At 41.4% G+C, this 16,495-nt stretch overlaps 3 protein-coding genes across 3 annotated transcripts; 2 read left to right on the top strand and 1 right to left on the bottom strand.

Moving 5' to 3' along the window:
- Positions 1-139: 139 nt before the first annotated feature.
- mrps30 (mitochondrial ribosomal protein S30) lies at positions 140-3,482 on the bottom strand. The gene is made up of 5 exons (XM_034541225.1): positions 2,837-3,482; positions 2,097-2,242; positions 1,794-1,899; positions 719-895; positions 140-618 (listed from the first exon to the last, which is right to left on the bottom strand). Exons 1-5 carry the CDS (start codon positions 3,444-3,446, stop codon positions 359-361), a joined length of 1,299 nt encoding a protein of 432 aa, XP_034397116.1. The 5' UTR covers positions 3,447-3,482; the 3' UTR covers positions 140-358.
- hint2 (histidine triad nucleotide binding protein 2) lies at positions 3,482-5,613 on the top strand. Its single transcript, XM_034541226.1, has 5 exons — positions 3,482-4,036; positions 4,184-4,321; positions 4,432-4,536; positions 5,172-5,244; positions 5,348-5,613. Exons 1-5 carry the CDS (start codon positions 3,950-3,952, stop codon positions 5,437-5,439), a joined length of 495 nt encoding a protein of 164 aa, XP_034397117.1. The 5' UTR covers positions 3,482-3,949; the 3' UTR covers positions 5,440-5,613.
- A 385-nt stretch (positions 5,614-5,998) lies between these two features.
- LOC117736128 (long-chain-fatty-acid--CoA ligase ACSBG2-like) lies at positions 5,999-15,544 on the top strand. Its single transcript, XM_034541224.1, has 15 exons — positions 5,999-7,185; positions 8,224-8,301; positions 8,404-8,513; positions 9,259-9,542; positions 9,953-10,041; positions 10,343-10,463; positions 10,562-10,642; positions 10,907-11,056; positions 12,130-12,297; positions 12,381-12,562; positions 12,817-13,050; positions 13,935-14,152; positions 14,254-14,393; positions 14,477-14,720; positions 15,006-15,544. The coding sequence occupies exons 2-15, from the start codon at positions 8,234-8,236 to the stop codon at positions 15,110-15,112; spliced, it is 2,196 nt and encodes a 731-aa protein (XP_034397115.1). The 5' UTR covers positions 5,999-7,185; positions 8,224-8,233; the 3' UTR covers positions 15,113-15,544.
- Positions 15,545-16,495: the final 951 nt, after the last annotated feature.

Genomic DNA, 16,495 nt, shown 5'->3' with positions numbered 1-16,495 from the left:
CGAGGAGGAAGAATACGTGGAATAAAAAGACATCTCTAGTGTATTACAGGAGTGCAATGCTAAGACAGTGAAGCACTCATTTAAAAAGGAAAGTGTGTGTATGAGTGAAAAGATGTCTTATTAATGTTAAGACACAGAGTGTCAATTTGAAAAGCGTGATTTTATTTTTGCATAAATAGGCTACAGTCTGCACATTAATAATACTCAGTCAGTTTTCATACTCATGAGAATGCTTCACATTACATTTTATACAATCTGACAAACGTCCTCATGTCCGCCACGTTGGGCTCTTTGAAAGCTCTTCCTCTTGAGGTCTCGGAGGCATTTCTTGGCCTCAGACAGAGACGTGACGAAACTCTCACGGCTGGTTCAGGAGGAACTGAACCAGGAGCTTGACGACGTCGTCGTTCAGACCGACTACCGCTCCGTCCTGCACGCTCTCGTACAGTCGCAGGCTCTCGGTGCCCCACAGGAGGTTCTTCCTGGGGTTGTCGCCGTCCGTCTCCACAGAGAGGGCCACCGTGTTGAGCTGGTAGCAGAAGAAGGAGAAGAACTCTCCGTCTGTGATCACAGCCTGCGACGCGAAAGGCCTGGTGAGGTCCTCGTGGTTCCAGAAACCTACAGAAGGGAAAGGGACGTGTGACCACCAGCTGTCCCCTTTATTTAAGTTGTATGAGGAGCTGTGTGCGTGCATCTCTTTCCTGGGTTGATAACTCACCCTGGTACATGGCCTGAGCTCCTGTCCAGGCGAACAGGCTGGCGAGTGCATTGGCTCTGAGGAAGACCTCCACCTGATCAGACTGCTGCTTCCGAGCCATCCGGTCTCTGTGGTACCGGTCGGGCACCAGGTGGAACTGAGTGTGACCGTAGCATGCCGGGTCTGGGAGCTTGGCACCTGTTGGTGAGACCAGGAGGACAGGGCTGATGTGAACCGAGCACAGCGGAGAGAGGAGGGATTAATGAAAAAGAAAACGACAACATGCCTCAAATCTTTTGCCCAGTTTTCTCAATCTCTGATTGACACAAGTCATGAAATCTGTTCTATGCAAACAACTAAGATGGACTATCTTTGACAGAAAGCGGTGGAGCTCCAACACTTTTTTGATTGAAAGAGAATCAAAAAGCATATCAAGTCAATTTTCAAGCCAAAAACTCAAATATTGTATTTCTTTAACTTCTCAAATATTAGAATTTGCTGCTTTCCTTTTCATACATTCTAGTCGATTGAATATCGGTGGATTTTAGGCTGTCGGTCAAACAAAATTGTAATTTCTAGCTCCGGGGAAATATGATGCACATTCCTCATGTTTTTATTGACCAAACAATTAACTGATTAACCGAGCACACAGCAGGCAGTTTTATTGATAATAAAAATGATCGTTAGTTGCAGTTCTAGAAATTATTTATTGCTGCTGCTGCATGAAAAGAAACAGGTTAATAATCAATGGAAACCGGATAGCACTTCATTTGGAACGTACAGTATATAACTCAAAGTCCCAGACTACATCCGTCACTGTTAAGACACTTTATTTGATCAGTATGAATGGTAAGAGCAAAACACCAAACCAATGTTTGCTTTGTGTCATGTTTCTCCAGAAACAACAAAAAACAACCATCTCATAGACTCAAGAGAAAATTACAGCACATTAGCGCCCTCTAGTGGCAGCAAGACATAACGGCAACATCTTAAATACAGCCAGAATACAACATGCTCAATTTATGTTGTTTTGGCTACTTCAAAAATGCCATAGTCAGTATGAAGTGAGACCCATGTTACTGCTCTCTTGTGTTACCTGTAAAGATGTGGTTGTCATACTGCCTTTTGAACAGAGGCATCAGGTTAGGAGCGTACGTGACCTCTGGAACTTCCTCTGCGTAAGAAGCCTCCAGCGGGGCAAACTAAGAGAAATTAAAACAACACAATGTGAAAAATATCATGAATGTTTGACATCAAACAGCAACTACTAATGATATTTTCTGTCTCTGATGTGTAACATGTTATAACATCTTTCAGTGTTTGTATGTTTGTTTAAATGATTTGTGTCCTTCAGTGGTTAGCAATGATTTGAGGTCTAAGGTTTGGGAATGACGTCCACCTGTTGCAGCTGTTGAGTTATCCTGATCTGACACTGTGGTTGGTCATCGATCTGGAACCTGGTTGGCTCCAGTCGACCTCTTCGGTGACCCTTTGGGATGATTCTCTGTCCTCTCCTCCAATAAAAGTTGACACGGGGAGCAATATCTGATGGAGAAACACACAAAATATGACTTACAGAAGTCAGATAGTCATGGAATGAATGCACAGTAATACTGCTATTGTGATCTAAAACGTGATACTATGTAGGACTTTGGTTTCTGAATTTTGATAATTCACTTTAAGTTTTTTTGAGTATCAAAAGCATTGACTGTCTGGTTAGATTTGTATTGCTGACAACATATTTTTGGGTCAGTTCTTTATTTAAATAATACATTTGATAAATGACACAACGAGTAATTGATTAGCAAGTTGTTGTCACGTACCTTTTTTCTTGAAGGACTAATTGAAAGACACAGTGTGTTAATGTGTTCTCCAAACTAAATGCAATCAAGTCACATTATTATTATTATTATTATTATAATAGAGGTGTTGAATAGAAACTATGCTCTATTTGATCAGTAAAAACAAGAAAAAACCTTGTTTACTGCTCTATATATTAAACTAACCCGCCACATTCACAATGTTATCACAAATGTAGATTTAAAGAGGCACAAATAACTTGAATTTGTGGTTATAAAGTGGGTGGAAGAGCAGCTTAATTCTACACAGCTTGACTGGTCTCAGATCAGTGATTCATACCCAGACTGGAGAGGCGCAGCAGCGGGTTGTATTGGGCCAAACTGTGGGAGAGTCCGGTTACCAGGCATCTCAGAAAAGGTCCGACCATCTGCTCCTGCTCTCTGTACAGGAACGCTTTGCGTTTCTTCAGGTGCCAGTGCTCCTGTAGAATAACACGAGAGACCAAGGAGCGGATGTCCGCGAACGCATCGCGGTCAACCCCCGGTACTGTGGTGTGAGCGGCGGCTGGCGGAGAGCTCTCCTCGCCCTCGGTCTTCCTCTCCGGGCCCGGGGTGAACTTCTCCGGCAGGCCCGGGATATACGCGGTCTTGGTGAAGTGCTGGTACCACCTGTCTGCGTTCCGGGCGAAAGTCTGAGGGTAAACCACAAACTTCTTCCGCTGGATGCGAGTGATGAGGGAGAGCTTCTCCTCCACGGGAGAGTCGCATATCTTCTTGACCTGCTCCTCAACCTGTCGCAACCGGGCAGATTTGCTTTTAGCCGTGAGGGAGGCGACGACGGAGGGATACGCGGGCTCCTTCAACGCAGCCTCCGCGTGGGCAAACCGTTGGTTTCTTAGCGGAGGCAGTTTTTTAGGGAACAGCAAGGGCAGCCGTGTGCGGGCCGCCATGTTTTTTTGTGTGTGACTTGACTTCGAACTTGTTCTTCCGTTGACACGTGAGCTCTTAGCTCTCCCACGCCATCGCCCCCTGCTGGACGAAAAGGCGTAGTACAATAATATGTGTTTCAGTGGCTTATCCCCGTTCCAGTGGCGAGAGACATTTTACAGCATATGTTTACAGAAGAAGAATACTTTTCTTTTTAAAACTATTTTTGAATTTGTTTGTTTTTTTGAATTTGTATTCATTTATTTATTTTTTATTTTAAATAATGTAAGTACGAGACATCCTGATCCCCACTCCGTGCCAGTTGGTGGCGGTAATGCACACAATTTTGTTTGCCAACCGGCAATAAACCTCGAAGAAGAAGAAGAAGAAATAGTAAACATTACAAGGGAGTACGTGAAGGCAGCACGTACTTTCAACTGCCAACGAGATTTGTGTTGGACTGCAGTGTTGTGTCGTAAAAAGAGTTAACCCTGAAATATTTAGTACATTAGCTGGTTCGCTAGTTATGTATTTTCGTCAGATTTTGCGGGCGCAGTTATTCGGCACCAGAGCGGCTCACTTCAAGCGTTTGCAGCGTGTTTGTCGAGCCGAGGTATCTGAAGATATAACGTCTCATTCTCATTCACGTTTTCTTTTCCCTAACGGCAGCTGAGCATGTAGGCAGCACCTGTGTGTGTGTGTGTGTGTGTGTGTGTGTGTGTGTGTGTGATGTGATGTGATGTGTCTGTCGGACCCACAGAGACCGCTGTGCACCAAAGGTGACGAGGTGAGGTTGGCAGAGGAGGCCAGCAGGAAGTATGGCTCCCCAACTCCAACCATCTTCTCCAAAGTGATTGATAAAAGCATCCCTGCGGATATCATTTATGAGGATGAGAAGGTACACAGCCAACCTCAACAACACGTGGTGTCTCATTGATCCTGTTCCACTTTGGAAGCCAGAGATCATTCAGTTTATTAAAGTTGTTTTTTGTGTGTGTTTTTTATCAGTGTTTGGCCTTCAGGGATATCAGCCCACAGGCCCCTGTTCACTTCCTGGTTATTCCAAGGGTCCCTATTCCCAGAATAAGTGAGGCCAGAGATGATGATGCAGAGGTAAATCTCGCCATTTATTTTCTCATACTCGCTGATCCTTTTCAGGGGTTGTGAGGCGATGAGATGGTGGGAACCCAAACAGTGCACATGTCTTTCTATCCATCTGCTGCTATAACTTCCTCCACTGGGCCAGTGTCAAATTATTACACCAAACTCCGTAAAGCATCTCTGTAAAGTTGGAACTTACCTACTTTACTTTACTCCCCCATTGCCCCAGTTAAGCACACCATAATCTAAAATATTATTATATATTGCATTAAGCTTCCCTTTTATGACCATCCCTTGCCCCAAACGGTGACCGGTTTGTAAAAGTACTTTAGGCCATTTAGTGACGTGGTCATGCAGTACTTCTTTTTGTTCAACTCATTTGCATTCATCATATTCAAACAAGTGAAGTTATGACCACAGTCAAACATTTTATAATAAGGTTTAGCAAACAATTGTATTGATGTTGAAAATTCCATTCAAATTCTTCATGCCTAAAAATAAGTCCAACATAAACAATTTGCCACAATAGATCCTCCCTGAGCAGTCACACTCGACATTTTCACCTTTTTAATTTTAATTATAATTTACTAATGTGGACACGTGCATCGAAAATCACGTTTTCAGCTCATTTTTCTTTCAACCTTCAGCTCTTGGGACATTTGTTGGTTGTTGCCAAAAATGTGGCAAAGCAAGAATCTCTCGACGAAGGATACAGAGTGGGTAAGTTACAGAAATGAGTTTATAGTCATACACAGTATGTGGAAATACAGGCATGTGTATATACATGCACAATGAATTCTGAGTATCTTTCTGTCCTCTGCAGTGATCAACGACGGAAAGCACGGTTCTCAGTCAGTGTACCACCTCCATGTCCACGTCCTGGGAGGCAGACAGATGGCGTGGCCACCAGGATAAGGGTTTCATGGGCCTATGGTCTTTTCCATCCTCATCTCGTCACTCTGTACATCAACTCACTTCACCAGGCAAAAAAAAAAAAACCACGACATGTTAAGACAAATGTAAAGATTAAATGTAAAAATGTAGTCGGGGATACGGCTGCAAATAAAGACGGCGTTTCTAATATGGAAAGATGAAAACTCAAACTCAGTTCTTTAATCGGACATCTCGCATCTGCAATAAATGTAGCCCGACGTCCACGGAGAGATTATGCGACTGAAATGTCTGACGCAATCTAAGCTAATAAACTTCTTTCAGGAACTGCTCTCACGACCCATCGGGGCATTAAGTGGTGAGACTCACACTTAACATGTTCCCTGGATAAACATACGACAGGTGGCTGAGTCTACCTTGTTTTATAACCCCACCATTGTGGTTTTTATGATCATTCACATTCCTGAGGACACAGAGCATCCAATTATAATAAACAACTTAAAGATCCATTACTTGTTATTCTAGTAATATATCGTAATATATGTATTTTTTTTAAATATATATATATATATATATATATATATATATATTATGCTGAAATGTTGACTTTAATCCTATCTGTTCATATATTATACAAATAGGCACATGCATATCTACATTGGTCTGTCTGAGTCATGATAGCAATGTCTACTTCTGTTGTATAGTTGTTTGATTAATACAAACTTAATTTGGTCAGGTTTTATTCAGTGATTTATTTCAAACTATTTGGTATAACTTTGCAGCTGAGATAGCACGGAGTTCAAATGGAAGAATTTAAAACAAATCTGTAAGTAACGCCTCAACTAACCTCCACAGATTGCATGAGCCCAAATATTAGCATTGAGGGTCAGAGTCTGGACAGATGTGTTGTCACTGTGGTTTGATTTTGTGACATCAGTGCCCGTGAGCAAGGTGTGTGTGTTGGGGAGTTGAACTTTCATCTATATTTACCTTTTTAACCCCGACTGTCAGACAGAATACCTAACAAGTATTGATCTTTGGACATTTTAAGTGGAAATCATGGACTCTTACTGATTTTTCTTGTGCACTTTTCTTTTTTTACCAAGACGTAAATAGAGAAGCGGAAGAATTAAGAGTTCTTGAGAAAACGTAGGCTGCAAAAGTTGTGTGCAAAACGATCTCCCTAATACTTTGTGCATTTATACGTATATTGCCAACATACTGACACTTCTAATTTTTTTATTTTACGGTTCAAAGTCTCATTTCTCCTCACGAACCTGAAATACCTTTTAGTTTATAGTTAAAAGTTCTAGTTTTATCATTACCCTTGACAGGTCTGGTCATACATAAATACAGAATATGATAATGACTTGTCTTCACGAGTAGATTAGGGCTAATATACATCTAAATACCCTCCCAAAAACACACACACACAACCCCACGACCCACGAGCAGTCGTCTGCGAGTATCAATAATATAAACAAAGCAGGTTTCTACCAGTCGCAGGATGGTTGTGTGTCCAGGTCTTCTTCCCCTCGAGGAGCAGTAACCTTTTGTCCAACTTGTTGGTGGATCTTTAACTGGTCGACTCAGTTATTCAGAGGATTGCGAAAGTCTTCAAAGCTCTGGAGGTGAGGCGTGGGTGCAGGGGAAGTTGGTATGCAGTAAAGCAAGTTCTCCAGGGAGCAACAGTTGAGTGCCTGCTCCAGGTTGAACCGGGTCAGTCCTGCACCTGACGAAAACTGACAATCAGGTCGGTCCCTAAAGAAGGTAAGAAAAGTTTACATTTTTTCGATATTGCAGAGTGTGGAAAAGACTTTCTCGTCATAGGTCTGCACGTCTTTTATGAGGATGATGAATATCTTTTGATTATTGACACTTTACAGCTCCTTTTCTGCTTCAGCTGATTGTTATTGAATTGCAGGAAGTAATACAATAATTTTAGGATTATAAATCCAAGAAAAATATACTTCTATGCACACTTATGTGTAGACAGAAGGAACTGAATTCATTAGCCTTTGGGCTGCATGGTGGAACACATTGAGTAAGAGAAGGAAATACGTGATGTGAGCAGTTCGCTTGTCTTTTAATTGTTTGTTCAACAAGTTTTTCTTGGGGAAAAAAACTCCACAATAAATTGAGATATTCTTACATACTCTTATAGGACTTTCTACCACATTTTTTTTTTTCACGAGAATATTCAACACTTTAACACAATGCTTTCTATATACATTCCATTCCTTTATCTGGACCGCTGATCCTATTAAGGGTCGCGGAGCGCTGGAGCCGATCCCAGCTGACTGGGCGAAGGCAGAATTCACCCTGCACAGGTCGCCAGTCTATCACAGGGCACATGGAGAGTCACGCTCACATTCACACCTAACACCTCTAAAATGCCATTTAGAGTCCAATTAACCAAAGCTGCATGTATTTGGACTGTGGGAGGATGCTGGAGAACCCAATGGATATATATATATGTATATATATACATATCCAGTATATAAAACAAAGCAGTTGATTTAAACTGGAATGTTGGTTTACTTTGTTGAATTGAATTAACTGGAGATGACTGGGGTGCAGTGCATTGTGCTTCAATGTGTGATTACTATATGGGTCAAAGAGTATCAGTTTCAACATTTACTGATGGCGGTCATTGGCTCTGAACTGATGCAATGTTTGTCTTAAAAGACCAGACCGGTGCTGTTGCGTAACTGGCTTTAAAAAAAAATTTGAGTAGTAGTTTTCTAAAGTGTTTCAATGTTAATTGTTCTTCATGCCCACATAATATAGTTTTCTCTGTTATTCCAGCAAATACGAGATGAGTGCTCCAGAGGGTTCGGTTAGGAGCAGCAGTGGCGTTGCAGTCATGGATAGTAAAGCTGAGAGGTATGCAAAAAGGATGCATGTCCCAAAGTGGGAAACGCATCTTTATGAGGATGTAGTTTGATCCATTTGTACTATGGAACTCACACTTATGTTTATCCACAGCATGTCTACCCAAAAGACTCGCTCCCCCCTCGTCCTCAACGGAGAAGCCCCCACAGCTGAGCTCTGTGCAACAGCTGAGCTGGAGGAAGCCACTGAAGGACTTTGCCTAGGTAAGAGTCTTTTATAGTGAACAACACCTCGAAAACAATTGAAATATTCTGAATCTGAGTGGGCGCCATCGCTCTTAAGGTAAACACAAACATCTTGAAACAGACACAACCTGTGAACAAAGGGCCATTAAGATACATTACGTTGCTTTAAAAGGTCTAGAGTTACTACTGTTAGAAGCAGCTGCATGAAGGGCAGAGTGTGGAAGATACTTATTAAATGTGTATATAAAGTCAGCACGATCCGTTCTTATCTGCAGGTTTGGCATTCAGATGCAAAAAAACATTGTGTACTTGTTGACAATGTGTTCTTTGTTTTTTTGCAGTGTTTAAAGCCCTCAAATATCGGTCGCTACAATTTTAAGTGAAATAGTAACATGTGCTTTTGGATAATATAACCACGGGGAAATAAAAAAGGGAAAAATAAGAAAGCCTTGTGGGTGTTTTCAGTATAAATAGACTTTAGTTGTAAGTGCTTACAGCAGCACGGTGGAGAGGAACATCCACCTCAGAGTCAAAGGGCTGTAACAATAGAAGCTAAACGCTCAGGGGCTATTGTATTCAGAGTTTTAATTCATGTGTAATAAATCCACAACTTTCGACCAGAGATGTCTGCAGTCTTCTCATAACCAAACCGAGACAGCAAATTTATTAAGGAGAAGAGTCTCGGTTTGGTCAGGGTCTTTCCTGACATTTCTATTGTTATTATTTGTGATTAAATACGGCTGCCCCTGTTGTCCCGATACAGAAGAGCCTAGGCCAGTTCCCTTGGTGAGGACGAACGGACCAGCACCTCTGGCCCCAGCGGACGAGCTATGGAGCACCAGCAGACACAAGGCAGTCAAGCTGAGGATGGAGGGCTCGGGTCCGGCCTCAGAGACTCCCATGACGGCCCATCAGCTGTTTCTGCACACGGTGGAAACGTACGGGGATCATCCAGCCTTGGCTTCCAAAAAAGAGGGCCAGTGGGTGACCCTGACATGGAGGCAATACTATGAGCAGTGCCGGGCGGCAGCTAAAAGTTTCCTCAAGGTTTATTTGCAAATTGACTTGTGCAGTGGCATATTGTTTTCTGTCTCTAACATTAATGTTAATTTGGCTTTTAGCTTTAATTTAAGGCTGTTTACATCCATTTTGGGTCAAAAGTAGGAATTGTAGAGATTTTGTTTTACAAAAACTGTAGTCTTCCAACTTTCAGTAGCAGAAACTAGGAAAGCCACATTAATGTATTGTATATAACACATTTCTATATGTATATATACATATAACATATATTACAAAATTTAAAAGGAGGGCAGGAGTTACAAACTCCCGTGAGATGGAGTGGCTTTTGAAACGAGATGTAGGTCAAGAGTAATGGAAGCACTGTGCCGCTGTGTCATTAAAGATACATGCTCTTTTGAAAAAATATGAAAAACAACAACATCTTGTCTGCATTTTAGTTGGGGCTGGAGCGTTACCATGGTGTGGGGATTCTGGGATTTAACTCCCCCGAATGGTTCATCTCAGACATCGGCTGCATCTTTGCAGGGTAAGATCACTTACCGTTTTGAGGATACAATCCCATTTCTAATTCTGTAAGAAACTTTATTCTTTGATAATCGCATGTTTGTTAAATTCAAATTATGTGGCAAATTATTGTGTTTTAAACTAATTTGTTTTAAACATAACTAATTAATAGATAAATCAAACATTAACTTTAGTTATTTCTACTCAGTCTCTCAAAAATGTGGGCAATTTTTTGTGGGACAAAAGAGGCAAAAGAGCAAAATCTATAGTAATTCATGCAAGAAATGTGTTTTTACTTTCTTATATCTGGTTTATTCCTTTAGGGGTCTGGCAACTGGAATTTACACCACCAATTCAGCTGAAGCTTGTCAGTATGTGGCTGCCAACAGTGAGGCCAACATCCTGGTAGTGGAGAACCAGAAGCAGCTCGACAAAATCCTGCAGGTCAGGAGCTTTATTGGAGTGCTGTAATAACTTTTGGCAAAGTTAGAAAACAAGTCTGTCCTCATATGCCTTTTGTTTAATTTTTATTTCCCCAACAGGTTAAAGATCATCTACCTCATCTGAAAGCCATCGTCCAGTATAAAGGCGAGCTGCAGCAGAAAGCACCATTTCTTTATACGGTACGTTCGCTCAGCAAACATATTGATCAAGCAGATAAGTCACATGGTTGATGATAATCTGATCAGATTTCTTTATGTGATGCCTACAGTTTCACCTCTGGTATTTCAATACACACATATTATCTGTATTACTTGTGTTATAAGAACTGTAATTAAATAAATGGGACTGACCTCTAATGTATTAAACTCCACTACATCAGATGCAGTTCAGTCCACTCTGGATGTAGACGCGCTTTGTTTAACTTTAGCTCTTTATTTGCGTAGTGGGCGGAGTTCATGAAGCTGGGAGAAGAAGTGCCCGACGAGCAGCTAAATGCTGTGATTGACAGTCTTCGTGCCAATGAGTGCTGTACTCTCATCTTTACCTCTGGAACCACTGGGAACCCTAAAGCATGCATGTTGAGCCATGACAATGTGAGTTATCAAGACAAAATACTTTCCATTTCTTAGCTTTTTTTTTTTTTTTTTACTATTTATATATCATTCCTTATTAGGGCTCAATTGACAATTGTTTTTATTATTGACTAATCTAATGTCTTTCCAATTAATTATTCCAGTAAAAATCGACAACTGTTAAAAACTGCACATCAGAACTTTCCAGAGTCTAAGATGACATTGTCAATTATCTGGTTTTGTTGGACCAAAAATCCCAAACCTATAAATGTTCAAATAACAACGATATATGACAAAGAAAAGCAAATATTCTCACTTCTGGCAAATACTCTCACTGCTGGAACCAGAGAATGTCTCTCATTTATTCACTATTAAAGTAAAATAAAATAAAATAATATTTAGAAATAAATAGTGGTTATGGTCATACGGTAGAAAACAGCAAGCCGACTTGTTTTGCAGTCGGAACGTACAAAAATACATAGTGTGTTTGAAGGAGGCAGTTTTAAATTAAAGGTATCTCCAATTTGGGAGATACAATAGCGTTTTAAAAGCATTAAATAAAGTCTATATTTATGTAAAGGAAAAGAAGAAGAGGACCCAACACAGAGCCCTGGGGAACTCCAAAAACAGCTCCAACATATATTGTATGCGAACACATCAAATACCATCAGACAGGTATCAACCAAGACACTTATTACAAAACTCACTTTTTCCTGCCTCCCTCAAGAGGATTTTTGGAACGTGTTTTTTCAAATGCAATATAATTAATTAAATGTATTGATCCCAAACTTTCCTATGGCATATTTGGGGCAGCCCCAAATACTTAAAGTTCCCAGCTGACCAAGTAGCAGTTGTTGCCTCCTTTAAACTGCTTGATTGATGGCTGATTCTCCTCAAATGAAAAAGACTCTGGATATACAGATACAGTCTCAAACTCGAACAACTAAACCCTACTACTATTGGCTCAACCAGAGAGTTTTGTAAAATACTGATAACAGTCTGTGTGAACAATGTGTTTGCTGATTTGTTTTGTGGAAATTAAAGAAAAATATGTGAGTTAAATACTTTGATTCTGACTCCTCTCTAATGTGCAGCTGACATGGACAGTCCACACGGCAGCTTCCATGGTCAACTTAAAGTATGCTGAGGAGGTGATGGTCAGTTACCTGCCGCTCAGCCACGCGGCAGCCCAGCTAGTGGACATGTGGTTGGGTATTTCTTGTGCTATGACCACCTATTTTGCAGAGCCAGACGCCCTCAAGGTAAGGATGCCTACTGTTGTATGAACATAGAATTAATATTAATGGTTTACTATTTTTACTCTAATCCCCAATCATTTTTCCAGGGCTCCTTAGTAAACACACTTAAAGAGGTTCGTCCAACTTGTTTCGTGGGGGTTCCTCGTGTGTGGGAGAAGATGCAGGAGAAAATGAAAGCTGTCGGTGCCAAGGCCTCCCCAATGAGGAGTACAGTGGCGGGCTGGGCCAAGTCCATAGGCCTGCGGTACAACTACAGTGTCATGAACAGGTGAGACAGCAGCAATGATAATTTGTTAGAATTCATGATAGAATTCTAACATTTGCCAATTAGCCCTAACACAAAGAACAGCTGAGGCTGATGGGACACATTTTCATGGCAATACATCCAAAAAGTTTTTTCTTTTTGGCCCAAACAGACCCACTTTGTTAATGTTTCATTTTTGTCCGAGTTCTTAATCCCTAACAACTCTTAACTTCAAACATACAATGGGTGTAATTTTGACTTTATCGTTTTGGTTCCAGGGAGAATCAGGTGCCTTGGGGCTTCATGCTGGCTAATAATCTGGTCTTTAAGAAGGTCCGTGAATCTCTGGGCCTAGACCGCTGCAAGTTATGCTTCACGGGCGCTGCCCCCATCACCAAAGACACTCTGGAATACTTCATGAGCCTGAACATCCCTTTATTGGAGCTATATGGCATGAGTGAAAGCTCCTGCCCACACACCATCTCCACTGACACCCATTACCACCTCACAAGGTCAGCAGCAAAGCATTATGGAACATGTCAACTATGAGTTGCCGATATGGATGTGAGATGACTGTGTGTTAGAAAAATTCTACTCGAAAACCAAGTGTGAAATCAATAATCAGGAGACTTATTCTCACAAGAAGGAGCAGAGTTGTATCACATACAGTTATGTGTCAAGTTGCTGCTCATAGCTCTGTCTCTGAGCTTCTGTCTCAGAAACAGGTTATGGTGACGGTTTGAATCTGTTTGAACCTGCTTGAACCAGTTTGAACCAGTTCTTCTTTCTTTTCTTCTCTATCTTATTTTCACTTTGGGCAGCATCTGTACACAAACAGTGCTAAACAATTAAAGTTATTATCATTGTTATTATTATCATAGTTCAACTCACCGCATGTAGACTATGGGTATAAGTCTGCCATTGGCCGTGTATCTCACACGGTAGCCTCCCCTTCCTCTATCTGCAAGATTTATTTAGCAAGGCACCCATCATAGCATCCTGAGCTTAGCGTCGCCCAAAATGATCGTGATTGGTTTAAAAAAATACAAACAAGCCAGAGCTTGTTCAAATTCTATTTGATAGTGTGTGAAGCCAGATAATTCTTTAGTGCTGACAGCGCTGTGGAGATATGTCTGGCTATGCAACACTATTGTTAATATATCTTTTCTTGGGGTTTGGAAGCAGACATCCATTTCTTTTTAAGAATTCACAAGTCAATAAAATTGTGTCAGCCAGGTTTGTATGTTTTGCATGAGAATGTTTTATCCAGTGTACTGACATTCTGAAATTGTATTTCTTTGTACTGCACTTCAAAGTAGCGATGCAGTTGTAGCACAAGCTTTGGTCAGGTCAGGTCTAAATAAGCTTGTTGCAGACTTATGGTTTGTCTCTCCAGCTGTGGAAAAAAGATGCCAGGCAGCAAGACGAAGCTGGAGAACCCAGATGAGGACGGGAGTGGAGAGATATGTATGTGGGGTCGGCACGTCTTCATGGGCTACCTGGACATGCCGGATTTAACAGCGGAGGCTCTCGACCAGGACGGCTGGCTGCACTCTGGAGATCTGGGACGACACGACCAGAACGACTTCCTGTACATCACAGGAAGGATCAAGGGTATGAGGATGCTTTCCCCCTGGAGGGGCCTGACTCATTATACTCTGAACGTTGTCAAACATGTCACACTTTTTTAAAACTAAACTGTGTTTTCTTTACAGAACTGATCATCACTGCAGGTGGAGAGAACATCCCTCCTGTGCCTATCGAGGATTCAGTGAAGGCCGAGGTGCCCATCATCAGCAACGCCATGCTGATCGGAGACAAGCTGAAGTTCCTCTCCATGCTGCTCACGCTCAAAGTAACTGGACCGTAATTCCTGCACAGTCACAGCTACTGAATAAATAACACAAACACAACAATGACCCTTCTCTATTTACACAGTGTGTGGTGGATGACAACGGCGAGCCAACAGATGAGCTGAGCCCTGAGGCCTTGATATTCTGCCAGCATCACAACGTCACAGCCACCAAGGTGTCAGAGATCGTAGCCAATAAGGAGCCAGCTATCTACAACGCCATACAGGAAGGCATGGAGCGCGCCAACGCCAGAGCAACGTCCAACGCCCAGAAGATCCAGAAGTGGACGATACTGGAGCGAGACTTCTCTGTCAACGGAGGCGAACTGGGTGAGTTATTTCGCTTCGCTTCCTTTTCTTTTGGTATTAAAATTTGAGCAAAATCTGCACACAACACTATTGTTCAAGGCCATGTTGTAATCAGACAAGTCTTGTGACTGTGCCGCATGCCAGAACGCATTCCAGTGGAGTGTGATTGGTATCGAATAAATCTCTCCCTCTGAGATATTTTTTAAGCTACAGTGGATCAAATGTTGTCACCGTGTGGGGGTCACTCAGCAGAGACTTAAGGTAGAGATTTAGATCCAATTAACCTACTTTTTTATGTCTTTGCAGGACCTACCATGAAACTGAGGAGGCCCATTGTTGTGAAGATGTACCAGGAGAAAATAAATGAATTGTATGCTGTGGCCACGGAGACACAGCAGACTGTACAGCATTGAGATGAGATAATACCTGGGTCATGTTTGTATGCTGCCCAGCCGTCATATTGAGAAATGTGTAAATGTCTTTCACCTGAATGTTAAAAGTGCAAAATACATTTAAATTATGTTGTGTCTATTGGAATAGATGTTTTAATATGTTTCTGTTGTCTGTTTCGAGTCGAGATCACAAATCATAAATCACAAATTAGCCTTAAAGGCTTTACAATCTTTACACATACGACATCCTCTGTCCCAGGACACTCACATCAGTACAGGAAAAACTCCACCCCAAAAATAACGGTTAGAAAAACAGGACGAAACCTTAGGGAGAGCAACAGAGAAGGGATCCCTCTCTCAGGATGGACAGAAGTGCAATATATGTCATGTGTACACATACGATTTCAAAGCAGCTGTGCACTTTTTGTAAATAAAATATCCTAATCAGAGCCACATCTTGCCATTTACTGTTTGCATACATGTGCATTGTGTGCAGTTACACTGGGAAACACAATTTGCAATTTTCTAAATGTTGTGAATCCACTGTGGCCTGAAAGATGAAACTCTCTTGTCTTTGTCATCCTGGTAAGTATTGTATTTTTGAAGGAGTCTATTTCAAGATTTCACACCATTAATTGCAGGTTTTTTGTCTCATTCTTTGGGATGATTCCCATCTTGAAAAAACTGCAGACATCACCTCTAAAGACTGGATGGAGCTGATGTTATAAGAATAGAAATCACATGTACCCTCGTGTGGACGAAAGCATGTACTTCACATGTGTATACGCAGGTCACCACTGATGGTACAGTTAACATAATTAAAGGTAAACATTGAGATTTTCAAACATATATAGCCGAACAAGAGTAAATAATCAGACAGGTTAGGTAAGTATTCTGGTTTGAAGTTGAAGAAACAAACATTTTTGGACAGGGACAGCTATACCCTATTTACATGTATCCCTCTGCCAGGCATTTCTCCGTCTGATCAGCACACTTCTTCTGTGCTTCTGCTAAGTCTGTGGTAGAGACGAGGCGTATCCGTTGTGTGCGACATTTGTAATATGTTAGTTTGTGTAGTCTGCATCTGCACGAGCATTTCCAGTTGAATCTGGATCAGTAGTTAAATTAAGTTTTTCTGAACAAAACTGCAGTTTAGTCAGTTTATCAGGTCTAAAACAACAGGAAAGGTGGGTCTCATCTTAAAACTGAATTTCAGACTATACTTTGTGATCTATTATTAAGCAGTATATATGGTATTACTGCCTCTTCCTTGTATACATATGTAATTTAACAAGGAAGAGGCAATAATACCAGTTAATGCATAAAAGTGTAAATAGTCTCAACTTCTCGTCAATGTCACGCTTGACGGAGGCAGCCAATCAAATCAAGCAAGAGGCGGGCTTT

This window comes from Cyclopterus lumpus, chromosome 9 (assembly GCF_009769545.1).
Source record: "Cyclopterus lumpus isolate fCycLum1 chromosome 9, fCycLum1.pri, whole genome shotgun sequence".
Classification (NCBI taxonomy): Eukaryota; Metazoa; Chordata; class Actinopteri; order Perciformes; family Cyclopteridae; genus Cyclopterus; species Cyclopterus lumpus.
This window is presented reverse-complemented; position numbering and strand designations above follow the sequence as displayed.